We start from the raw sequence: 25,921 nt of genomic DNA on the forward strand, positions 1-25,921 counted from the left end.
ACAAAAAGTTTGTGAAACAGCTTGTAAATCAAGACATGCAGCTTACAGCGAATCTACAAGGAGGAAGTGTCATTACAAACAATGCAAGCTACTATATTAAAACTATTTTGCAGGTGTTTGTGTCGCCCATGCAGCACAAGTTACTGAAAGTGTGAAGTGAAGCAAAACGAAACAGGTCCCTCTGAATACTTGAACGGTGCATCTGCACAGGAAGTTTCCATCCCTCCTCTTAATGCTTTACAAGCGTTGAAACGAAAAGGGGCATTTGGGTGCAATGGGCGTTCACAACTATTCTGCCCCATGCAGATTGTGCAGGCCATGCACAGCCCACAGCTGTCTCCAGCTGCCATGTTTGACGAGCATGTAATCAAGATGGGATATACACAGGTGCTGTGGGGCAGGAGGGTCTCAGCTGCACTGAATGAGCAGTCTCATAATCTCAACAACTGCTTGGTGTGGAAGAGCTGTTAGAACAGCATTGCCCAAACTTGGCCCTCCAGCTGCTTCTGAACTACAATCCCCATCATCCTCAACCACTGGTCCTGCTAGCTAGGGGTGGTGGAAGTTGTAGCCAAAAAACAGCTGCAGATCCAAGTTTGGGAAACCCTGTCTTAGAACTTTTCCACGATGGATGCCTAATGAAATGTACATATATATTTTTGGTTGCCACTCACTTTGATCCAGAAACCTGCACTGTCTTACAAATCCATTCTAAAGTAGGTTTTCAAGGATTGTTTTTTTGTTTAGTTTGCATGTGTGTGCTAATTGCAGCCGCTATGAATCCTGCCCTTAGCTTTGTGGAAATGTCCTCCCCAAAATAACACAGCCTTGGATATTCAATTTCTCCCTGCATATTTTGGTTCTGCAAATCTTTCTTTCACAGTTCATATGCTTACCCTTGGTCTGTTTATAATGCTTTGTACCATAAAGACTACTGGATTGCCTGCTCTTCGTATGGCTTCCACAGCTTGTTCGTGGCTTGCATCTCTGAGGTTAATTCCATCCACCTGAAATCGTAAGGCCTAAGCTTAACACAATGGTACACGCAGCTAGAAAAATAATAATGCAGCAACTTCTAGAAAATGTATTTGACTTCTCTTTGTCATGGTGAAAACATAAGCAAACAAGCAAAAAACTAGGGGCAGTCTTTTCTGACATCAGGCCTTCAGGATAGTGCAGTGTTAGGAGGCCGAGCTGCAAATGAGGAGCCCATAGTTCAAATCTTGTTCCAGTCATGAGCTTTAACCTTAAGCAAAGCACTTTATCCAAGCCTGAGTACTGTCTTTCACAATACGAGGGCAATAATCCTGACCTACCTTACACGGCTGCTTCAAGGATATTGAGATAAATGTATGTGAATCGTTAAGAAAACTCAGGACTCAGATACACTCATCAACTATATCATTATAACTGCATTATAAACGTGTGACACCAGATGGCATTGTAGAGCTGTGATCTATTGCTAGTGGGGTTTTACATGAACAGCTTTTATAATGTTTTTTTTAACGCGTTTTTTTAAATGTGTATAGATCCAGCCTCAAATTCAATGTATTATCAGTCCACAGCAGACAAACCACCTGTGTATGTCAATTTACATGTGTACTTATTTCTTTTTTAAAAAAGAGAGAAGTCTCAGGATGGGTCATAATTTGAAAGCAGCGAACAGAATTTCTAAAACGCTTCTGCAAATAAAAAATAAAAAATCGTATTTCCAAAGCAAGATTGTGTTTACATGCTTCATTGAATTGCTGCAAGGCTCAATTAACATGCGTATAAAGTACAACCTTCATTTTAAAGGGAGGGGGAAGGAAGGGAAAAGGTGAGACGCTGCCATTTAGACTCCCTCAAGAGCCTCAAAATGAAGTCTTTCGAAGGAAGGCTAAGGCTTAGAACTTCCTGAAAGGAGGCTTCCAGTTGTGCAGATGTCTAAGACAAGAATCCAAAGGCTGTTTTGGCATCCGAAGAAAATGAGGTTATAATATTAGTGTTAGTAAGTTAATTCAGGGTTTCAGTCACTATTGAAGCTGGAAGCCAAGGTACAGCATGCTAGTGGTTAGTTGCAATTTTAACATTAGAAGTCTTGTGGGAAGAGCTCTCTTTACCACTTTAGTTCTTATGAGACTACTGAGAATTAAACCATCCACTATAAAGCACGGAGAGATGGGCAACCATTAGAGTTTGTAAACTTCCAGAGGTGGAAACCATGGTGCTTGCAGGACACAAACCACGGGTACCAGAACGAAATACTTAATTCAAATGTGCAGTAGTAATAGAAATCATTTCATAGAATCATAGAGAAGCGATCACCAGAGCCATCTAGCTCAACGCCTTGCAATGCATGAATCTTTTGCTCGAATTGGAGACTCAAACTCATGACCTGAGATTAAGAGTCTCGTGCTCTACCAATTGAGCCCTACAGATCTAGTTCAGTCATGCCAGAAGCTGTTTACAACATGCATTCTACTTCTGGAAGTCAATCTTCTTAGAACAACCAGCAATCCCATTAAATGTGTGTAAGGAGGTTGGGGGCTTTAACTGTGGAAAAGTGGAGGGCGATCTTACTACCTCCACTATTCTATCTCCTGTTTTCAAGGTTCCGTTTTTGCCAGCAGGGCTGTCTTCAAGAATGTGTTTGATGAAGATTCCTCTCATGACTTCGCCACTGCTGAGTCGGCTTCCCATTCCTCGTCCACCGACAATGCTGATTCCCAGTGACTTGCTGGGTTCTCTCCAGAGTTCAACCCTATAATTATAAATACGTTAAGAAATGCAGCGCATCTACATTACAAGCCTGCGACTTTTACAAATTGCATCTCAGCGTGCTTGAATTTAGGGCTGAAGAGACTTTTTGTCACTTCCGGTTGCTATTTAGGATTGTGCCATTTTGAGTCGAGGGGAGAATCTTTCATTAAACAGGAAAACAAATATGGGCAAATTCAGAAACTGTTCATTCAAGCGCTTCACAATGCATTCATCAAGGAGAGAGCTGGGCTTTTGGTTCTTACAACAACAGGGCTGAAATTAAATAGGCATGTCTCGAGCAACCTTTCTAAGATTTAAGTAACAACAACAACAACAACTTCCACTGACAGTTTCTTTTTTCTTTCTTTCTTTCTTTCTTTCTTTCTTTCTTTCTTTCTTTCTTTCTTTCTTAATTTTTTTATGTATCGGCCTTCATTAAAAGATCCCAGAGTGGTTCACAGAATAAAATGCAAGATAAAACACAGTAAATAATTAAACCAAAACAATAAAACAGCTGAAGAAGAAGAAGAAGAAGAAGAAGAAGAAGAAGAAGAAGAAGAAGAAGAAGAAGAAGAAGAATTTATTATTTATACCCCGCCCATCTGGCTGGGTTTCCCCAGCCACTCTGGGCTGCTTCCAATAAAACACTAAAATACAATAACCTATTAAACATTAAAAGCTTCCCTAAACAGGGCTGCCTTCAGATGTCTTCTAAAAGTTTGGTAGTTATTTTTCTCTTTGACATCTGGTGGGAAGGCGTTCCACAGTGCGGGCGCCACTACCAAGAAGGCCCTCTGCCTGGTTCCCTGTAACTTGGCTTCCCGCAGCGAGGGAACTGCCAGAAGGCCCTTGGCGCTGTATCTCAGTGTCCGGGTAGAACGATGGAGGCCTGGTTGAAGAGGAACATTTTTGCCTGGCGCCTAAAAATATATACTGAAGGCACCAGGCGAACCTCCTTGGGGAGAGCATTCCACATACGGGGAGCCACTACAGAGAAGGCCCACTCTCATGCTGCTACCCTTTGGACTTCACGTGGAGGAAGCACACAAAGATAAGCATTGACAGCATGATATAGAATTGTGCTCACACAGTGGTTACTCCCAGGGGTGACAAACGGGACCTGATTGCTGCCTCCTCTTCCTCCTATGGTGTCAGTGATGGCAGGTGGTAACGGGGCCGGATTTAGGTTTGATGAGGCCCTAAGCTACTGAAGGTAATGGGGGCCTTTATATGTCCAGCTGTCCTTTGTCAACAACAAATTGTTCCTGGTTTTTTTTTTGTGTGTGTGTTGAGTATATGCTGTATGGTAATTTATGGACCTAATAGGTCCATAAACAATACAAAACACTGTTGCTGTATGTAGGTTTTATTTTATTTGTTTTTTATCTTATATTTCGGAAATGTACATCCAGGTGTTTTTTTTTTCCTTTTTGGAGGGGGGGGGGCAAGAGAGTGGGGTCCTAAGCTATAGTTTGTTTAGTGTATATGTAAATCCGGCACTGCTAATATTACACGAGTTAAGAGCTCTGTGGAGAACTGTCAAAGACCAATCTAGGGATTCAAGAGGTCAGGTACAGATGTAATTCTGCCTGCCTGCCTGTGATGATGATCAGGCACACCTCTGCAGCTCCAGATCTCCTCCCACCTGGTCTGAGGATTTCTTCTTTGCTCCTTTCGATTCGTAGGAAGCCCTTTCGATTCCAAAGCCGAGGGCTGCATCCAGCAATGCCATTCAACTTACACAACAGACTCCTGTCCTCTTCCTTGCAGTCCCTGAAGCACCTTCAAAATCTGCTCCAGAAGGTTTGAGGACACTCTGTAGCAGATTCTGGTGGTGAATGAGGAGATGAAAGGAATGGGGGGGGGGTCCCACTGCACGAGTGGTGTGTTGGAAACAATCCTAAGTATGGCGGTCATTCATACATAATTATTACAGTTGGCACCAACTAGAATTTCTAACCATGGTTAGAAGCACTCCCAGTTCTCCTGACTACAATTCAATAAACTGCACAAGAAAGGAAACTGTCCAAATGACCCAAATTCCATGTCCATGTCTTCTTTGTTTGGCAATCACTTGTAGCCAAGTAAGATTGTCTTCCATGAACACAGTCTTAACAATGAGTCCGTAAGTGACTGTGAAGGCCAATTCTGGATCCACACGTATTTCCATAGGTGGGACATAGGTTTCCGGGCAAGAGTTGATCATGGTGAAGATCTGGTAAATGTGCCTTATGAATTAACTAAGATTTCAATTTATCTTGATTTCCAGTTATCCAGGCATTCTGGCTGTGCCCCCAAATCAATAAAATGTGAGAAACTGGACAGTGCACCAAAATAAACTGCTAAGAGAGTTATCTGAGTAGCAGAAACACACATACCTCCTTGGTTGGTTCCAGTTACTGTAGCCTGCATTCTGAAGTTCACTTTCTTCTCCTTCACCTTCTTCCCGTTCTGGTAGTTCTGGAATTTCTCTGGTAATAAACAAGGGCATGTACAGCATGCTTTAGTAACTACAAATAGCATCTCTCATCATCCTGAAGTATTGAAGACAGAGGGTCGTAACCAAAGTTAATTCTACTCAGCGTAGACCCATTGAAATTAATGGGTGTGACTAACTCGAGGCCATCCATTTCAGTGGGTCTACTCAGAATATAACTTAACTCAATACAATCCATTCTTCGGCGCTCATCCTTCTTTATGGTCCAGCTCTCACTTCCATACATCACTACTGGGAAAACCATGGCTTTAACAAACCATGATTTATTATGCTGTAAATGAGTGTTGGGGCTGATCGCTCCTCCCAGCATTCTCTGCCTTCGCTGTGACAATCCTGGCTTGTATCAAGAACAGTTCCCCATGAAGCCCACACCAGTAACTCTGATTTAGTACAAGCCAAAATCTTTGCACAATGGTCAACAACTTTTCTGAAGCAAATCATTGGCTAGCCTGAGTATTTCTTTGTCTGTGCTTTAAAAAAACCACAACCACCAAATTATCGTCTAGAGTAAACAGACGCCAGACATTTGCCTATCTTTTTTTAGTAAAAGTGTTTTGCTCCAGCAAGCATGGAGGTAGAATTTTCATGCTATTAGCATATGTATGTGTAAACAGAGGTAAAGGAGAGGATTATAGCAATATGGTGTAGTAGATTACCTGACAACATGCGAAGGAAAAACATCTAGTGGCATTCTTCCTTCTAGCTGCTGCCCTAAGCTGGCCTGGTACTCTTCAAACTGCTCTGCTGGCACATAGGTAATGCTGCAATATGAAACATAAAAATGAAACCTAAAATGCTGCAGGTGTCTGAGGAATAGCTCAGTAACAAGCAGTCAAGATTTTAAGGCCTTCTCCAGCCGCACTACTTGGTTCTTGAACCAAAAGTCTCCCTTTGAATTAATGGCGTGTGCAACAATTCAAAACAAGAGCATGATACCAAGATCTAGGCCATGACTCAGAACCCTTCTTCTTATTGGATGACCTAGAAATAACAATGAATGATACATGCTGGGCTCTAAAACTGGTGAAAATGCTAAAAGCATGACAGCTAATATTCAGAGGTGTGGTGACAGAAACACGCGGATCCAGTGTTTACTTTCAGGAGCTGCTTCTCTCTGGGTTGCCACCAATAATAGTTTTGTGTTGGAGAAAAGCACTTCCTCTCACAGGACTCACTAATTCTGCAGCCCACCCCAGTTTGCTAAAAAGAAACTGCTCCTGAAGGTTGGAAGGTCCTCTGGAAAAGCAGGGAATGAGGCACAGAGGGCTTTAGCACATCTTTGTGTGTGCAGTGGTAGGAGTTTGAAAATTGTGTTGCCTTGCATGATTGGAAGCAGTTTCTACTAGTGCAAAACTGCCACTAGCTACACACATCCCCTTTCATATCAACTGATATATCTTTCCTCTAGGTACCATTTTCCTTCCTCTGAGATTAGGTGGTTTGCGACTCAAAGCAGGATAATCTTAGCAATGGCACCGCAATTGTAGAGCAGTCTCTCCAAGAAGGTTCTGCACACACAACAGGAAGGATGAAAGTGGCTAATGCTGCTGAGGTTTTTTGTCATTTTAATGTTTGGAATATTCATTATTGGCTTGTTTTTGCTTTATCCCTTGTACATTTACTTGGGTGCTTCACAAAGGCAATCATAAATATGGAAAATTGATTTTTTTAAAAAACAAACAAACCAAAAATTCCTTATGCCTCATTACTGTTCCCCACTGCCAATCAATATATCAACCATATCAACTTGACTGCGATGAAATTACCCCTGCCGTTTGCAGACATCCATTCTGGCTAAAATGCAGCCTTGTTGTTTTGAAGGTTATCCCTTTAAAGTGCTCATTTTAGAGAGAAATAAGTAGTAGTGGTCATAAAGTCTCGAGAGATGGAGGTATTATGGAGGTAACATGATTCTTTTAAACTGTTAAATGCAACAAAACACATGATTGTAACTAGAGGCAAAAGTGAATAAAGCTATGGTAACGTTAGAGATGAAAATGGTATCACACTGATAAATAAATCACATGGATAAATAAATAAAAAAATCTAGCACTATATATAGAGAGAAGAACATTTCCCTCCAGAGCAGGGGAAACTTCATTCATTCATTCAGCAAAAAAATTCCAGCAGATGTCACAACTTCAAATCTTTAGATTAGATGGAAAATGAGAGTAGAATTGGGTAGTTTTACAGCATTCTTTTTGGTTGAAAGACAATTTCAGAAGAAGGATCTGGTAAAAGGAGAGATGGCTCACAAGCCCATCCACTTTAGATTCCATAATTGGCAGGAAAGGCTGAAAAACTGAAGCTGGAAAGGACTAAACTGACTACACATCAGTTTGGCACTCAGAAAGTAAGCAAAAATAAATGAATCATAACCTGCGCTAAATGAAGTCAGAGGAAAGGGGTGTAAACGTGAGGCAGCATGCAATACTAAAAGGAATCAACTGCATGCTTGATTCTATAGCCACACAAAAAAAGCCTTCTGTACATACTATGATAGGAAGTATACCAAATAAAGAAATCTGTGATCACATTCAGGACAATTTACAATACAGTCAACAGGCTTGGCAACTAGAGTCTTTTGGTTACACAGTGGAGAGAGTAAAACATTAGTGTCACAGAAAATATGACAGTGAGATTAATCCAGATATCAGTACATCCATGATTGTATCAGTAACTAACACCTCGGGAAAGAGTGTTCAGGTATCTTTACTAGTGTTGCGATACACAGTTGTATAGCAACGCTGAAAAACCACAGTATATAATCAGATTGAATGCATAAATGCAGTGAGAAGGAGCACAGTCCTGTGCTATAACAATTGCTGAAGTGTGTTTTGCAAAACCAAGCCATTATAACTGTAATCCTATATACACAATTACCTAGGAGTATGTCCTACTGAATTCAAAGGGACTTAACTTCTGAATGCACATGAACTGAATTATGCTGCGTATTGCATGTATCAAACCGCTCTCTATGCCTATCAGAATAGGAAAGACTCCGAGCAATGATTCTGTATTTCCCTGCCAATACATCATCACAAGGAGAGGAACAAGGATGCACTGGGAATCCCAGATGAAGCTGTGTCACAGATGACTAGAAAAGCATCATTGTTTTTCAGAAAACAAAATCCTATACCTGAGTCCTGACTGGGCAAAGTGGAATGTAGGGGGCTGAAACTAAAAGCAGTACAGGCAACCCCCAATTTGCACAGGGGTTGCGTTCCGGGTCATTGCACGCTTGTGTGAAATCGTGTGCAATTCAAATACCCCGTTCCAACACTGCACCCATTTCGCACCCTAAGTGACATCTTTTATGACGTTTCCATGTCACTTCCAGGTTCTGCCCTGTGCACGTGTGTGCGATCGCACACAAATCTGTCACACCAAAAACGGGGGTTGTATGTACTAATGCAGCTATCCAGCGGTTGAGAAGAGAATAAATTACACTTAAATACCCCCCCCCCGAAACTATGTGAGTAAATATATGCATGTTTAACTTTTTAAGCATAGGATGAAATGTGTCTTCTGTTTTAGTCCAGAAAAATACTCTGCCCCGTGCCACTGGTTAATACTTGTCAGTTGGCAGGCTGACTTATCTAGTAAAGGAAAACTGTGAACAATCAAACTCCCTCTCATAAACGGACCTCTCCCCTTTGAAGATGAATCCCCCCCCCACGATATCTTATTTTACTGTGCTATTTAAGAAGACCAAAAAAAGTTATCTTTATTAAATACCTCCAAAAATGCCAGTATACTGTAATGTAATTGGGTAATGAATCAACTTGTCAATTCTAGTAACAGACTAATTGGATGAAGGCAGCCATGTAAGTCTGCGTACATAATGCTGTACCTATATCTGGATATATCCCAGCTACTTTGGGTGTTATGAAAGCATGAATGGTTTAACAGACAAGTTGCAACACAGAGCTATAATGAGCTTTTAAATCACCGATACTCACACATAAAAGGGGGCCTGATCATCAGCAGGTGTTGGAGAAGATCTAGAATGTGAAGCATACGACGCAGCATCTTTTTACAATGGTGTTAACAAATGTCAGTGACTTGTGCTGAATGCAAGATGCGCACACGCGCCATTAAAAGTGTGCACTCCTATTCTCTCTCCTCTTCTCCCCTTTCCACCTCCATTCTATCCACACCTCCCAACAGAAAGCATCTGCTCTTTATTGGGAGTGTATAGCGGTGATTATTAACAAGCATGAAAAATGGAACCGCAATCAATCTTTTATTTCCTTGATCAGAGATTCATCTCCACACGTTCGGTGAAGGCAGGTGAATTCTGAATCAGCTCGGTAATTATCTGGCAGATGTTACAAGCAGCTGTTACGACTGCTGCTAAAAAGCAAAGCCCTAGATATTATTACAGAAATTATTGTAAGGTGGAGTGAGAAGCGAGGCCACACATCTGCTTGTCTGCTTAGAAAAAAATGTACATGTTTGGATAGATATAGATAGATAGATAGATAGATAGATAGATAGATAGATAGATAGATAGATGATAGATGATAGATGATAGATAGATAGATAAGACAGGCATGCCCAGAGGAACTGAACTTTCGGTCTGCTTCTGACTGGATACGATAGAAAGCTAAGGACCCTTATTAGGAAGCGAGTTGTGCTCACCTCAGTGTGTAAAGAGGATTTTTTTTCTATTCATAAACGGCCTACAACATGCATTTACCATCCGCCATTGACTGGACTTAACCATCCAGGGGTCATTTACCTTTTACTACATACATGCAATTTAAGCAAATGACAATGATACCACTACAGTGGTACCTCGGGTTACATACACTTCAGGTTAAATATGCTTCAGGTTACAGACTCTGCTAACCCAGAAATAGTGCTTCAGGTTAAGAACTTTGCTTCAGGATGAGAACAGAAATTGTGCTCCGGTGGCGCAGCGGCAGCAGGAGGCCCCATTAGCTAAAGTGGTGCTTCAGGTTAAGAACAGTTTCAGGTTAAGAACGGAGTTCCGGAACAAGTTAAGGACTTAACCCGAGGTACCACTGTAATAGATTCAGGAAGTTATAGGTTACACCAGTTTGTTGTAAATGACCTGGGTTACCTGAAAGCATCTTGTCTCTGAACACCTAATATACAGTAAAGATAATGCACCTGTTGCTGTTGTATTCAAAGAGTAAGCAGGCGGCAAACTATTTCAATTAACTGCATTTTATTTCTAGGCTTTAGATTTTTGTGCCTCTTTCAAGTAACAAGCTACCCTGCCTCTAAGTCTACATGTGTGAAATACAAATGTAGAAACAAGATAAACCGTTTTCCTGATATTTGTCAAAGATGTACTGAGAGTTATACTTTAAAACATTATTCTTCTGTCTTAATGCCATGTGTCATAGTTTCTGTAATTAGCCACTTTTTCACTACCGAGATTTTTCTCAAAGAAAAGAAACTTTGGCAAACAGAGAGTAAACTTCCCTTATAAAAATTCCAACATTTCCCCTAGCTTATCTTCCTGAGCAAAGGTCTTCAGTCGCAGGAGGTGTGCAATCCAAGTTTTCTCCCCATCAAATAGCAAGGAGCTGAGAGGCTCTTCTTGCACCAAGCATGAAGTCACACAGCACAATATAACGGGGCACAGCTCTCTCCACTCAGAAAGACATTGCATAACTTGGGTCCCATGGGAACATGCTTGCATCTGCTAGAAGCTGGATGAATCTGCTTGTGCAAAAGGGGGGGGGGGCTGGGACACTTGTTGCCTTGTGAGGGTGAAGGAAAACCAGCAAGCCCTTCTTGCCCATGTAAGGAAGGCAATCTGATGCTGTCATTAATCAGCAAGAGAACATAAAATGTTTATGTCAAACCCACCTAACAGGTTGAATCTGAAGGGATCCCGGAGTGGGAGTAAAGGAAGAAATGTACCCCAGGGAGGACTGGCAGATTTAAATCAGACTTAAATCTTAAGGATGCTCATTAAAAGCTGTAAACTTGGGTCAGAGCAGGCCATGCCGGGAATCACAATCTTGCATTTTCTTCCTGGACTCACACTGGCAATTTCGAGCTATTCTAGCCCAGGCACCCCCAAACTCAGCCCTCCAGATGTTCTGGGACTACAACTCCCATCATCCCTAGCTAACAGGACCAGTGGTCAGGGATGATGGGAATTGTAGTCCCAAAACATCTGGAGGGCCAAGTTTGGGGGTGCCTGTTCTAGCCATTTAAATCTTGAATTTGGAACATAACTTCAAGGTAAGTGTGGAATGTGATGTCCTTCGAGATTATTTTTAAAGATAATAAATAAATAAATAGACCAGACATTGTTCTTGCACCAATTAACTCTACATACTTTATATCTGGTCCAACGAGGGAATGTCTCCGCAGCATAGCTCGTGCCTGTGCATTGGTTAAATTAGTGGTAGGTTCCTCATTGACAGACAGAATGCAGTCCCCAACACCAATGCGCCCATCACGACTTATGGAGCCCCCATGGATAATGCTGCGGACTATCATTCCAGAGCCATCTTTATTGGAACTTACTGTCATCCCTTAAAGAAGAAGTAGAAGAAAATAAAGAAGATAAATTTGCAGCCAATAATACATGTAATATGGTAGCAAATTCCAGCCTATGAGAAGACCCCAAAAACAGTCAACTTAAACCTTATACATAGGTGTTTTTGCCGATAGCAGATATGCATCCATAGAAGCAAACCACCACCTACAACCTCCCCACTCACCCACCCACTCAGAATAAAAAATAAAACCCCATGTGAAATTTGCTAATATTATGATAAGGCAGTTTTTACAGAATCATTATGGGAAAAGATGCTGATATTTACATTTATACAAAGCTGCGAGCGTGACCATGACTTCTGTTTCTTGACAGCTGTCTAGCACAAACTGCATTCTGAACATCACACTGAAATATTGAGGAATGGCTATTTTTACAGTGTAATCCTATTCAGAATGAAGTCCCTTTGATTTAAATGGTCCAGCTTCCAGGAGTTATACACTATGCAAGGGCTTGAGAAGCTTCACTGGGGTTGTGCCCCAGTTGTGGAACACCCATCACCTCTCAGTTCGGCATCAGATCAAGACATAGTTATTTACTCAAGCATTTGGAAACTGTTAAGTGCTCAGCTTGAGATTTTTATAGATGTTGCTCTATAGTTTTATAACTGATGCTAATTGCAATCTGACCCACTCTTGCATCTGTTTAATGGCTTTGTGGTTTTAGAATGAGTTTTATTGTTCCCCACAGGGAAATCTTGTAATGAAGGGCAGGATATAAATATTTTAAATAAACGGGATTTGCTTCCAAGTAACAGTATATATAGGACTGCAGTCTCAATGTACTGTTGTTCGTTCATCCTCTGTAGAAGATTAGACAGTCTTGTGAGGCTTTACTCAGTGTCATGATTGCAACAACTCTTAGCTGAAGTATTCGCTAAAAGATGCAGGCAAAAAATTCTATTAACTAATTCCAATAGCCCAATGTCAAACGCTTTGGAAAGATCTTGTTGGACCACGTTTCCCATAATTTCTCACAACTAGGGATGATAGGAGCTGAAAGCCAAAAACACCTTAAGGGCCATATGTTTCCCAGCTCACCACTAATTACTAGAATTACGTAGGTCGGTTTGATATTATTGACTCACGTTAAACCTCATGCCATATCGTGAGCAAAACAATAGAAGGAATTCCACCCAATTAGCAAAACAAAACAAAACACCTGTGTTGAAATATCTTCCTACTCTCCTGAGAAAAACATATTCCTGGAGACAGCAGCATGACCTGAAAAGATACAGATTGCCTACACAGCAGCCACACTCTCAATGGGTTTGTCTGTTGTTGTTTTTCATACCATTACACAGTTCTATTTGGGGAGCAAGTAGGCAGAGATTACAACGGCAGAAAAGGTGATACAGATACACTACCTAAACTTGAATTGCCCTTTGCAATAGTAATCGTCTTCTCAAACTTGTTTTTGTTTGTATTTAGGGTTGCAGAATACCTCCCAGCATGCGTTAAGCTGTTATTTTCCATCAAGAGTACGTGATCCTGATAAGAAGAAAAACAGTGTCAGTTTATAGAGACAAGTAACTGGAGAGCCTTATTGGATTCCGTGTGATTTGCCAATTACAGATGGTTTGCAATCTGCTAGGCATTCACGTAATAAGAAAATGTGTAATTCCTAATTTGCTTACAGAACTCTTCTTTCCCTTCAAATTAATATGACTGTGCTAAAAGGATAAAAAAGAAGTAACGCGATGGTTTACTGCTAAAACATCAGCATTTATGCAAGTTCCTTGGCAACAAGGCAAGGCAATAAAGCAAACTATCTTCTTCAGTGCAAGCAGCAGCAGCAGCAGCAGCAGCAGAGTGTTGGAGAGGTAGGCAGGAGTATAAGCCTGATTTTATGCCAAAGTCTTCCTGCTCTGTCCAAGAACAAGCTCCTGCTGCGTGCTTGTGCTGCAAATCAGCCTGACCTAGAAGAACGAGAGAGAGAGAAACCCTTTGTATCCCTGCACCCTTTCACTTTGGAGCTCTCTGCAAACTTAGCCCTTACTTACTATCACTCAGAACAGTTTTACAGAACGGATGCTATGCTGACACAGTAGTAGCGCAACCCTTTGAAACAGGCCTAGGCCATAAATTGATCACCAAAATTGCCATCTTTACAACAAAGCCAGCCACTTCAGTTGTCTTTGGTGCTCCCTGAACAAGAGGAGCCTGCACTGCCGGAAGGACACCTGGGAGGTATACCATGTTGTAGGGGGAGCCTGTTATTCCACAGTTCATCCAGGCTATCAAGGCTGGCAGAGTTATTAAGGGAGTTCGTAAGCTCAGTAATATCCGGAAGGCTATCAGTTCTGTTTTGTGAAATACTGGCTTTACTGCACAAACATACGCAATGAAACACTTACTTTCCCAGTAGCATCAGGGTTCAATCTAGAAGTTAAATTTGCATTGTGTGAGGCTTCAGCTGTCCAAGTTCCAGTGCTTTCATGTTCAGCTTGTTTCTTAGGCGAATGTGTTACTGGATCCTTTCTTGTGCTCCCAGCAGACTGTTCCACACATACATCTGCAGAAGATCTGCTCTCTGCTCCCCTTTGCATTAGATCCATGGTGTACAGGTTTTGGTCCGGTAAATGGTAACCAACTGAGGCATTTGAACTTTCTTTGCAAACAGCCTATTATTAAAAAAAAGAAAAGATTTTAAAAGTTTATTTGACTTTTAGAGGTTTTCTTTTTGAATAACAGTTTGGTATGTTATTGTTTGAGAAGAGAAGACTCCCTGGAAAAGACCCTGATGTTGGGAAAGATTGAGGGCAGAAGGAGAAGGGAACGACAGAGGACGAGATGGTTGGACAGTGTTCTCGAAGCTACCAACATGAATTTGACAAAACTCCGAGAGGTAGTGGAAGACAGGAGTGCCTAGCATGCTCTGGTCCATGGGGTCACGAAGAGTCGGACACGACTAAACAACTAAACAATAACAATGTTACTGTTCTGCCCATCTCTTGAAAGTGAATTCATCAAAGACTAAATGCTTTTGCATCACCTCCTGGAAAATAGAAGGGGAAGAAATGGAGGCAGTGAGAGATTTTACTTTCTTGGGCTCCATGATCACTGCAGATGGTGACAGCAGTCACGACATTAAAAGACTCCTGCTTCTTGGGAGAAAAGCAATGACAAACCTAGACAGCATCTTAAAAAGCAGAGACATCACCTTGCCAACAAAGGTCCGTATAGTATATGGTTTTTCCAGTAGTGATGTATGGAAGTGAGAGCTGGACCATAAAGAAGGCTGATCGCTGAAGAATTGATGCTTTTGAATTATGGTGCTGGTGGAGACTCTTGAGAGTCCCATGGACTGCAAGAAGATCAAACCTCTCCATTCTTGAGGAAATCAGCCCTGAGTGCTCACTGGAAGGACAGATCGTGAAGCTGAGGCTCCAATACTTTGGCCACCTCATGAGAAGAGAAGACTCCCTGGAAAAGACCCTGATGTTGGGAAAGATTGAGGGCACAAGGAGAAGGGGACGACAGAGGACAGGTGTTCTCGAAGCTACCAACATGAGTTTGACCAAACTGCAGGAGGCAGTAGAAGACAGGAGTGCCTGGCATGCTCTGGTCCATGGGGTCACGAAGAGTTGGACATGACTAAACGACTAAACAACAAGAACAAATGCTTTTCCAATTACCAAGATAGAACTAAAATCTCTGCTCATCTACTCAGAAGTTAAGTTCACACAGTTCCATGAGACCTACCCCCAAGTTAGTGTGCATAGAATTACAGCCCATCAGAGCAAAACCGACACATGTTTACTCAGAAGTATATCTCACTGTATTCAGTGGGGCTTGCTTCCAGGCAAGAGCACCCAAGGGTATTCAACCAGATTTTACTCCAAATAGACCTACTGAAATTCATAGACCTAACTTTGCCGTGGTCATTAATTTCAATGCGTCAACTCTGAGTAAACCTAGTTGAATACCACCCTAAGGATACAACCTTACTATCCAGTTTCCTGGGAGTAAGCTCAGGGCAGCACATTTTCAAGTAGACACGATACCAAACTGCACTGACAAACTCATAAGGAGCATGAGACATTTCAGGCGGCATCAGCATTCCTGAACAGCACCTACTGTTCTGACCCTGAACATGTATACAGCTAAAAATCTGGGGCAATATCCACTCTTCCACCTCCACTAGTGCACGCCCCCCCAACCTGATTGGCCACCTGGCAACCTGATGTAGCCGGGGTCTCCCCTAGCATGACACGTGATCCCGTACTGCCCTGACACTGAGAGGAGTGGCTAGGTGGCTGGACCGCAACCCGGCCCCACCAAGAAATGGACCTGATCTGCCACTGCAAAAGAGTAATTTCACTGGGGCTGTTCTTGATACAACCCTACGACTCTGCTCCTAATGAAGCCTTATTTGAATGCACGTCTATCAATAAGGGAGTTAATGTCACGCTCGTTTCTTAACCCATCAGTGCTTTAATGTTCCTCTTAAACTACTATATCTAAGATAAATTACCCAAAAAGCTTCATTCTGCAAGTATGAAGAAAGGCTCCAAAAAAAGTAAAATTTGAGATAACTCCCCCCCTTCAGAATGATGACTGTACTGAAACTCCAATGTGTCTGTCATTTGGAGTTGCAACTGCCTGTATTCCAAGCTTTAGATCTATGATTTCGAGGTCTGCATGTGTGGGCTTCCTGTGCTCTTCTAAGGATGAAAATGTTTTGTTTTTTTTAGGTGGATATTCCCTACTTCACATGTCCCTCTGCTTCTAGAAGGGTATTTTAATATTTTGTTGGAAGCCACCCAATGTGGCTAGGGAAACTCAGCCAGATGGGAGGGGTAAAAATAATAAATAATAATAATAATTATTATTATTATTATTATTATTATTATTATTATTATTACCTCTCCCTGTATGAAGAGAGGTCACTGGCTCAGTTGAAATGGTATATTGAATTGCTTTCTGTGTGGCTATTTTCATCTGGGCAAAGTGAAACATGAATTGCTACCAAGCTTTAATGTTAGCATTTTACTCTCGGGTTGCAGTCTTATAAGGACTTACCTGGGAGTAAGCCCCATTGAACTCAACAGGACTTACTTCTGAGAAGACATATATAGGATTGCATCTGGTAGATGTAAAAGAAGATACAGAGACAGAAAGAGAGTCTTTGGGAACACCAATGTGATGTCTTCTGTAAGACCAGATGTGTTGCAGAACGTACATTTCCCAGCATGCTCTCTGTCTAATCCCTTTAAGTAACAATTACCAAGTTAAACAATGCAATCTGTCTCATTGGCACAGCAAAGGTACATTCTGTTGTGGATTAGGAAATTCCATTATGAGATAAACTCCGGCTGTCGGCCCCATGGCCAGTAAGACTGAAATACATTCCAGAAGGGATACAGCCAGCTGGTGAACCTCAGGTGTGAAAGATGAGCAACTCCTTTTTTCAGGAATATACACTGCAAACCAACCAAGAAAATGGATCGACATCACCGGCGATGATGATGCCAGAACTACCATGAGTATTTAAAAAAAACACAGGAAATTATTCAAGCTTAGGCGAAAAAAATTAACAGGTTGCCAAGAAATGGAAGAGGGGGAAATCTTAACACAGGGAAGAAAATGTAAAAGATGCCATCATGCTAAAGAACAGGATTGGGTATGGGATCAAAACATTTTTAAAATATCTTGTTCTTTATGGTTAAATTGAATGTCAACATGTTGATGCTATTTTGCTGTTGATTTAATTTTTGCCTAACTGCAACATCACATTTACTAAAGGGATATAGTAACTAACTGACTACGATTAAAGATACGGAGAAAATGAACAGTGTCTTATATGGTGGAAATGTTATTTTTTGAGCAATAATTCGTTACTCTACATTAACCTTTTTGAAAATATCCCACAGTATTATTAAAATTCATTGAAACCATTCTTCTTTTTTTAAGAAATCGATGTTGTCCTCCTCATATAGCACAAAATGCATTTGGTCTCCAAAAGTCTGAAAGGTGTTCAGTCAACACTACCTAAATGAAATTGCTCTTTAATCTAATAACAAACCTACGAGCAGATGGAACCAACCGGGGCAACATTAGTCATTGCTACATCCAATACAGAAGCCAAACGCAAACATCTTCACATTCAGTGGGGCTTCACAGCAATCAATAAAATGATACATATTTTTCTTTTTACCTTGGGAGTTGAAGAGGGTAGTGAGAGGTTATACTTCAGGTCATCGGCACAGGCGCTGCCATGCAGAGCTGAAACTGAAGACTGGAATGTACCATCATTGTCTGGGGAATAGTGCGATTCGAAGGTGGATTCCTCCACTAGATCTGCCTCACTTGAATCCACCTAACAGCAAAGGCAATTTAATCAGTCCGGCTATCTGCTGCATTCGTATCACATAAGCCCCAAACATTTGCATCTGTGGATGAATACTTCTTAGCTACCATGCCTTGTTTTAGTTTTCTTTTTGATTTCCAACATACAAAATCTTTTGGACACACAATGAGCCCATTTACATTTTCACCAATGTCTCCATATCCTCAAATTCAATGATACACCAGTGTTATCTGAGAATATTATTTAGATCTGAATTTGCAAGTACATCAAGTGATAAACAGATGATGTTTGATGCTGGGGCGGGGGGGAATGATTTCCTATAATTTTCTACCTCTGGGGGAAAAAAATCTGATATGCTGTCCCATTGTTGAATTTAAGAATGTGGTGCACTGCTTAAGTTTGTCTAAAAAGGTCCATTTTAAAAAATTAAATTACCTTCATGATACAAAAGTTGCCTACCAAATCTCTCATTTTATTTGAAATAATAGGATATATATACACATTGTCCAACTTCAAAGCTAGCACACTTTTCACTAATCTTTTAATGCCCAATAAAAACATATCCAGGATGTTACAAATCCTGCACTTATGTGATATCACAAGTGCATGCATTAAAACTTCCTACTGAAACTTAAAAGTGATTAGTTTGCTTGAACAATGGAAGTTACAGCCAACTAAGAATCCATCAAGCTTCTAAATAAACTGTGTGGCGACGATATAGCATGACCTGAAAAACAGCAGCAAAAACCTCGCTTTGTAATGGGGTATGCACCTCCCCTTAACTCATTCTTGTCAATACCACTTGTTTTGTATAAGTGGTTGACCCCCAATCTTGTGTTTCTACCCAGAAACAAATACCTGTGAGTCTACTAACTACTCCTACAGAAGAGCATAGGACAGCAGCCTTAATTTCCTTTTCCTGTATCGATGTACGACTCTTAAAACAGGATAATGTGCAAACATGGAATTTATTTTTTGAAATCCAGTCCGTGTTACTGTCTCGTTTTTTAGTTTTTCCACATGTGGCTTCTCCATTTTGCTTTTTCCCCGTTAAATAAATCATGACACGGCATAATAGGTGTTGCTGTTTGCCTGAGGTTGTATTTACCTAATTCTATGACCTGCTAAGGAACAGATTATTGTTATTATGTCCTGATATGTAAAATCAAAGAGGGTGTAATTTCTTTTTCTCATGACTGTGCGTTTGCTTCTGTGGGTTTTTTGTTTGTGTGTGTGTGTATTTGGATATCAGCATCTCGACCCAATAAAACAACCTTCTTAAGTCCTTAAAAAAAAAAGAAGTTAAGCAAGCATTTTAAAATACGTCTTTACATTACAATGTCAAGGCTGTTTCTCCATTGACGCTAGACAAAATTTTGTTTGGTATGAAAGCATAAGATCAAAAGGGTTTTAACACATTATCATGGAAAGGAAGTGGCCACTAACCAGAGCCAGCTCAGCATGGAAGAGGGCTGAATCAGCTGGCCCTTCCTCCTCAAAGGACTGGGCAGTGTAGAAAAAGGAATCTTCCTTAGCAGAAACATAGCCCTCTTCTGGTGAAAGCTACAGAGAGAATGAAGCTCTTGAGATGGATAGTGGCTAATGTTCACGACATGCAGCGTGAAGGAATTTTTAGAAAGGGGAATGAATGGGAGCCTCCGAGAGAGAGAGAGTACTGAAGGTTATTCTTATAGCCCTGAGCAGGTGTAATGGTTTACAAGGCTAGGAAAAGCACTGAAGAATGAAATGCCCATGGGTTTGAAATAATATTTTAGCTGTGCACAGCGGTAGTATCTGATACTCCAGTCCCGGCACCTGGGAATTTGGAATGTTTTCTCAGCCCTGATGATTTATATTTACTTCGCTATATTTACCAAAAGAGCCCGATTACCAATGTGGCTGAGCCTAACAGATTGGATTTAAACCTATTTTGTCCCACAGACTTCAGTCCCACTTACTCTCAGAATCTAAACACAAATGTTCATCAATAAGCTCCATTGAACTTAAGAGCATTGAAGTCAAGAACGCTGTGTTTGAGGTTAGGAAGAAAGAAAACCAGCTTTAAACAAATTCTTGAATTTTCTGTAAAACCAGGATGGCCGCTCCTCTTCCCATTACTATGCCCAATGTATGCTATTCCCAAAACAAACTCCATGGCTAGGGTCAAAACAAGATGCTATTGAGTAAATGATGAATCTGAAGTACCATATTTTTTGCTCTATAAGACGCACCAGACCACAAGACGCACCTAGTTTTTGGAGGAGGGAAACAAGAAAAAAAATATTCTGAATCTCAGAAGCCAGAACAGCAAGAGGGATCGCTGCGCAGTGAAAGCAGCAATCCCTCTTGCTGTTCTGGCTTCTGGGATAGCTGCGCAGCCTGCATTCACTCCATAAGACGCACACACATTTCCCCTTACTTTTTATAGAGCAAAAAATATGGTAAATGATGAATCTGAAGTAAATGATGAATATGAAGCCCTGGTGACTCTGAAGTACAGATTGCTATTGAAATGAAAATAAAAAATATAAAAAATCCAGTAGCAGTTATAGACCAACTAAGTTTGTTCTGGTATAAGCTTTCATGTTCATGCACGCTTTTTCAGATACACTTCAGATTGCTATTGTTTTATTTATTTATTTTTGCAATCAGACACACTGTGGGCAGGTTCACAGGCGTATGCTTATCACTTGACGGCAGCCAAAGCCACATCACTTACACATGTGTGAAATGACCTTTATGGATGAAACTCCACAGACAGATTTTTTTTTTTTTACATCACTTTAAAACAAAATGAGATTAGTTCACACATCCACAGTGAGTGTCGTCAGCTGCTGGGTCAATAAACGAAACACATGCATTTGCGAACAGGCAACCTGTATGGTTTCTTGGCAAAATAGGAAACCCCAAACAAAATGTGTAAGATTTAAGTTCCTTACAGGCAACGGCTTTGCGACTCCTATCCTAACCGCTCCCATCGGCGCTCCTTTCAGTGCTTGCACAGCTTCCTCCAGGCTGCCATTTTCCAAGTTGATGTCATTCACGTACATAAGTCTGTCTCCGGGGAGAAGCCGGCCATCTTGTTCGGCCACCCCCCCAGAGACTAGAGAGCGGATCACAATCACCGTATTCGCAGGATCCACAGGGTCCTTTTTAAAGAGGAAAGTGGGGGAAACATATTCTCAATAAATCAGGAGCCCGTGCAAGCTTTTATACTTCTTTTCAAGGTGCAGATGACCCAGCTCCAACCCAGTGAATGGTGAACCCCCACTTTCATGAGAGATGTCTGCATTTACATAGCAGCTGCAAGCAGGCATTAGATCAGGCATAAGCAAACTCGGCCCTCCAGATGTTTTGGGACTACAATTTCCATCATCCCTGACCACTGGTCCCTTTAGCTAGGGATCATGGGAGTTGTAGTCCCAAAACATCTGGAGGGCCGAGTTTGCCTATGCCTGCACTAGATTATTTCGATTGTGCTTTGTGCTACAGCAAATAAGAGGCTCCATCAAATAATATAAATAGTGCCCACACTGCTATATTCTCCTCTTTTGTGTTAGGCATGGGCATATGGAATATCTTTATGTAAAAATCTAAAACTAAAACCTGAGAGTTTCAGGCAGTGATCAGCTGAAAGACTTCTAATGGCTATGTGCTTCCCTATAATTAAGCATATTTGTTTATGCCGACTCAAATTATGTCAGAAGAACCAAGGGAGTATTCTTTGATCCCTAACATGTTTATGTAAAAGCACTGGAGAATACACATTTCAGGAAGCGCTTTATTCCTTAATGAAAATAAAAGAAGCATATTATGAATAAAATAACGCCAAATCTCCTTTATCAATCTAGACAAAAATGTTACACTGGCTTCTTCAATAGTCCAGGAATCCAAGCCAATGGGAGCTATCCAATGATAGTTACACTCAGAGAAGACCCACTGAGATTAATGGATTTTAGGTCATTGATTAGTTGGATATCCCCCCCTCCCCAAGCTCCATTTACCTCACGAGGAATAGAAAGTTTCACTATTTAAACATCTTACGAGAGTTGTGGCATACCAAAAACTGCCAGTCTACTGGGGCACTGAAGAGGAGAGGGAGCACTCACGCCCTCCAAGACCCAATATTTAATTCCTACATTTGTAGAGATCACATTCTTGTATATATTCAATCTGAATATTTTATCCAGGCCCAACATGAAATCAGGCTACGTAACACTGGGAGATCACACTGTGCGATATAACAGCTTGTGATTATCAGGAGATTATTGAACTTCTTTAATAAAACAGGATTCTGCCCCTTCGGAATGCAGTGGGGACTGCAGATTCAAATCCTTCCCGCAATTCGGAAAGTCCTAGCACGTGGAAAGCTAGAACACTAGGGTAGAAACCCGACTTAAATGCCTCTCTAGTGGAATAGCATTCCAAGTACAAGAGTTTTAATGTGAAAGCAATTCCCCACTAATGTGGCACAGTCCAATTCTTTTATGAATGTTTACATTTTCAGACTTTTACTAATCAAGCTCTGCAGCATTAGGCAAAGCAATTTCACTGTTAGCAAGCATATCTGTTTCACACTCCTCTCCAGCTTTGTAGGTCTTGTGCAAGACTTTGTAGGTCTTGTTATTTTTATCAATGGCTGGGAATATGCACATTCAGCTGAAAGGAGAAAAATTGATATAATTGGTATAAAATGTCCAGCCACTGATAAAAATAATAATATTTCTAAAAGAAACAGAATCAGACATAAATGCCCAGGTACATGTCTGTACCAGAGGAACGACCACATCAGAGTTGAAAATCAAACCAGTGTTTCTAATTTGTGGAGACTCACGCCAACAATTTTGCATAATCATCTTAATAAATGTTAACTGCTTTTATTGTTATGCAATGTGTAGATTCTTCCTGAATCATAGGAAAAGACTTTATGCAAGTTGACCTGCTGCAGAGATCACTGTGCCATAGAATTAGACTGAAGTCCCACAAAATGAATGGTGCTCCATAGAATTAGTTTGACAAATTTGTTTACTTAATGTAGCACATTTGACAGCAGAGTTTGAAAAGGCCTGGTAATTGACATTACATTGCTTAAAGGGGCAGAATTCCCCTCAGTAAGTACTCCCATTCTGCAAAATAAGTAGTTTGGACATTACCTGGTAATCTAATATGCTAAATCCAAGTCCCATGCTCCCTTTCTCTAGCTCAATTTGCTGTATGTTTGTCTCCCACATTGCCAAAGAAGATCCTTGAACCTCATCTGCACTCTGGCCCATATTATCCATGCCCAAGTTGGCATCCTCTGTCTCTGAAGAGCCAAGGAGTCCAGCAAGATCAATAACAGACTGCAAAATGAAAGAGATTCGCTTCCATAAATAAAACTGAAAATCCTACAATTTTTATTGAAACTCGATTCCAAGTAGATACACATATAACAAGAGACTAAAAGGAACTCTGGACATAGAGAGATGGGAGAATGGCAAGCATGACTGATTTGCTTTTCTTATTCCCCATGCATCTTTATAACATCCGAAGTGGTCAAATACAGAAGCTTAGATGGCAGAGACAAGCTGAGAGACAAGTGCAAGATCCACTTCAGATGGTACAAACATACAGAGAACAGGGAAGCCATTTGAACTCTCTATTCCAGCCTTTCTCAACCTTGGGTCCCCAGATGTTGTTGAACTACAACTTCCATCACCCCTAGCTAGCAAGGCCAGAGCTCAGGGATGATGGGAGTTGTAGTTCAACAACATCTGGGGACCCACAGGTTGAGAACCGCTACTCTATTCTCTCCACATTCAAAACATCTGAAGCCACTCTAAAGCCACATCAATAACATCCCCGTATTTTAATTTTGCTTCTAACTGTATACAGTGGTACCTCGGGTTACATACGCTTCAGGTTACAGACTCAGCTAACCCAGAAATAGTGCCTCAGGTTAAGAACTTTGCTTCAGGATGAGAACAGAAATCGTGCTCCGGTGGCCCGGCAGCAGCAGGAGGCCCCATTAGCTAAAGTGGTGCTTCAGGTTAAGAACAGTTTCAGGTTAAGTTCGGACCTCCGGAACGAATTAAGTACTTAACCCGAGGTACCACTGTATTTGTGTCCACACTGCTTTGCAGCTCTAACAAACCTTCCTATATTCTTAATAATGAGTTGTTTACACAGAACTTCGGCTTGACAAAATGGTAAGCTACCTCTAGCCTGCTCCCTTCACAAAATCCCTATGCGGTAATTGCTTCATTGTAAAAAACAACTATGCAACTTTTTCTGTGTATCTAAAGGACTTTGGGCTTGCATTTCTTGAATGCCAACATCTTGTCCCCACCCCCCCACCCCCACCCAGGATAAAGAACTAAAACGATTTTATGGCTTTGTGGGAGGAGACATTTTTTACTTGTCCTCTAAGTAACCATACAGTGGTGCTTCGCAAGACGAAATTAATTCGTTCCGCAAGTTTTTTCGTCTGGCGAATTTTTCGTCTTGCAAAGCACAGTGTCGGAAAAGTTTTGGAAAAGCTTCAAAAATCACCAAAAACCTCAAAAAAGGCTACCACACCGCGTTCTATGAGTTGTTCCTCGAAGTCAAGTCGCAACTGTATTAATGGTGTTAAGAAAAAGGAAACAAACTTGCAAGACGTTTTCGTCTTGCGAAGCAAGCCCATAGGGAAATTCGTCTTGCGAAGCAGCTCAAAAACCACAAAACCCTTTCGTCTAGCGAGTTTTTCGTCTTGTGAGGCATTCGTCTTGTGGGGCACCACTGTACTAATATGGCCAAAGCCACTTTGAGAATCTAAAGTAGGGATTTAAACCAGGCTTTGTAGGTGGAAATATTATCTAACATTCCAGTCACTGGATCGGACCGGCTGTACCATATATATACTATATACATATTATATATTTCATTCATCCACACTTTTCTGATTTAATTTCCCTTCTACATCAGGTCTGCGTTCATATACCAACTATCTCTCCTCTGAATAGTGATGAAAGACAGAATGGAAAGTGTTAAGAAGTAAAAGGCACCACAGAAAGGCAAGCCAAAAGGGCATCTGTTGAAGGCAGCCAGGGGAGGGAGTGCCCCAAATGCTTTGCATGGTGTTGTGTGCCTTGCTCCTGACTCAGCTGCTTCCAACAGCCACCCATTGCTGCAGATGTGGGCTTCCCGTCCCTCTGGATTGTCCTGCCTCATCTTATAAACTGCCATTGGTGTTATCTGATAAGAAATGAATATTTCGTTGAAGTCGGAGAAGCGAAATTTTTCAAGTCTCAACTATGGTGTTTTATCAGTAAAACAGACAGCTCACACAAATTGAGGCTCTCGGGTTAAGTACTTAATTCGTTCCGGAGGTCCGTTCTTAACCTGAAACTGTTCTTAACCTGAAGCACCACTTTAGGTTAATGGGGCCTCCCACTGCCGCTGCACCGCCAGAGCACGATTTCTGTTCTCATCCTGAAGCAAAGTTCTTAACCTGAAGCACTATTTCTGGGTTAGCGGAGTCTATAACCTGAAGCATATGTAACCTGAAGCGTATGTAACCCGAGGTACCACTGTAGTGGGATAAAACTGTTCTGTTGTTCGTTCAAGTGAATGTATGTGCTTGCAAGGAAGTGACAAGCCTGCAACTAACTTGCATGCAAGGCCTATTGTTGTATGTCCTTACAACAAGATCCCACATTCACGCAGCCAAGAAGAAAGACTGCTAAGGTCCTGCTATATAGTTAAGCGAGAGTTGCCAAACTGGTCCCTGTGTGCACCCACCAATACCTCCTATGGCACCCACAAAAGGTTTCTGCAAATGCCCTCTCAAAAATCTGCAATGC

General features: G+C 41.3%; 1 protein-coding gene across 50 annotated transcripts in view; it reads right to left on the reverse strand.

The window, feature by feature from the left end:
• Positions 1-25,921, reverse strand: part of MPDZ (multiple PDZ domain crumbs cell polarity complex component) — a 125,559-nt gene that overhangs the window by 34,764 nt on the left and 64,874 nt on the right. For 19 of the 50 annotated variants that reach the window (XM_083482116.1, XM_083482113.1, XM_083482118.1 and 16 more), the window contains exons 16-27: positions 23,252-23,440; positions 21,038-21,247; positions 19,545-19,661; positions 17,946-18,107; positions 14,143-14,409; positions 13,153-13,276; positions 11,565-11,763; positions 9,202-9,243; positions 5,896-6,000; positions 5,121-5,213; positions 2,566-2,743; positions 897-1,007 (exon numbers count right to left, since the gene is read on the reverse strand). In XM_083482116.1, coding sequence (XP_083338242.1) covers positions 897-1,007; positions 2,566-2,743; positions 5,121-5,213; positions 5,896-6,000; positions 9,202-9,243; positions 11,565-11,763; positions 13,153-13,276; positions 14,143-14,409; positions 17,946-18,107; positions 19,545-19,661; positions 21,038-21,247; positions 23,252-23,440 — 1,797 coding nt within the window. The remainder of the gene's footprint in view (positions 1-896; positions 1,008-2,565; positions 2,744-5,120; positions 5,214-5,895; positions 6,001-9,201; positions 9,244-11,564; positions 11,764-13,152; positions 13,277-14,142; positions 14,410-17,945; positions 18,108-19,544; positions 19,662-21,037; positions 21,248-23,251; positions 23,441-25,921) is intronic. The other 31 variants (XM_083482140.1, XM_083482135.1, XM_083482134.1 and 28 more) reach the window with 7 other exon arrangements.

This window comes from Podarcis liolepis (genome assembly GCF_965112155.1).
Source record: "Podarcis liolepis genome assembly, chromosome: 17".
In the NCBI taxonomy this organism is placed as follows: domain Eukaryota; kingdom Metazoa; phylum Chordata; class Lepidosauria; order Squamata; family Lacertidae; genus Podarcis; species Podarcis liolepis.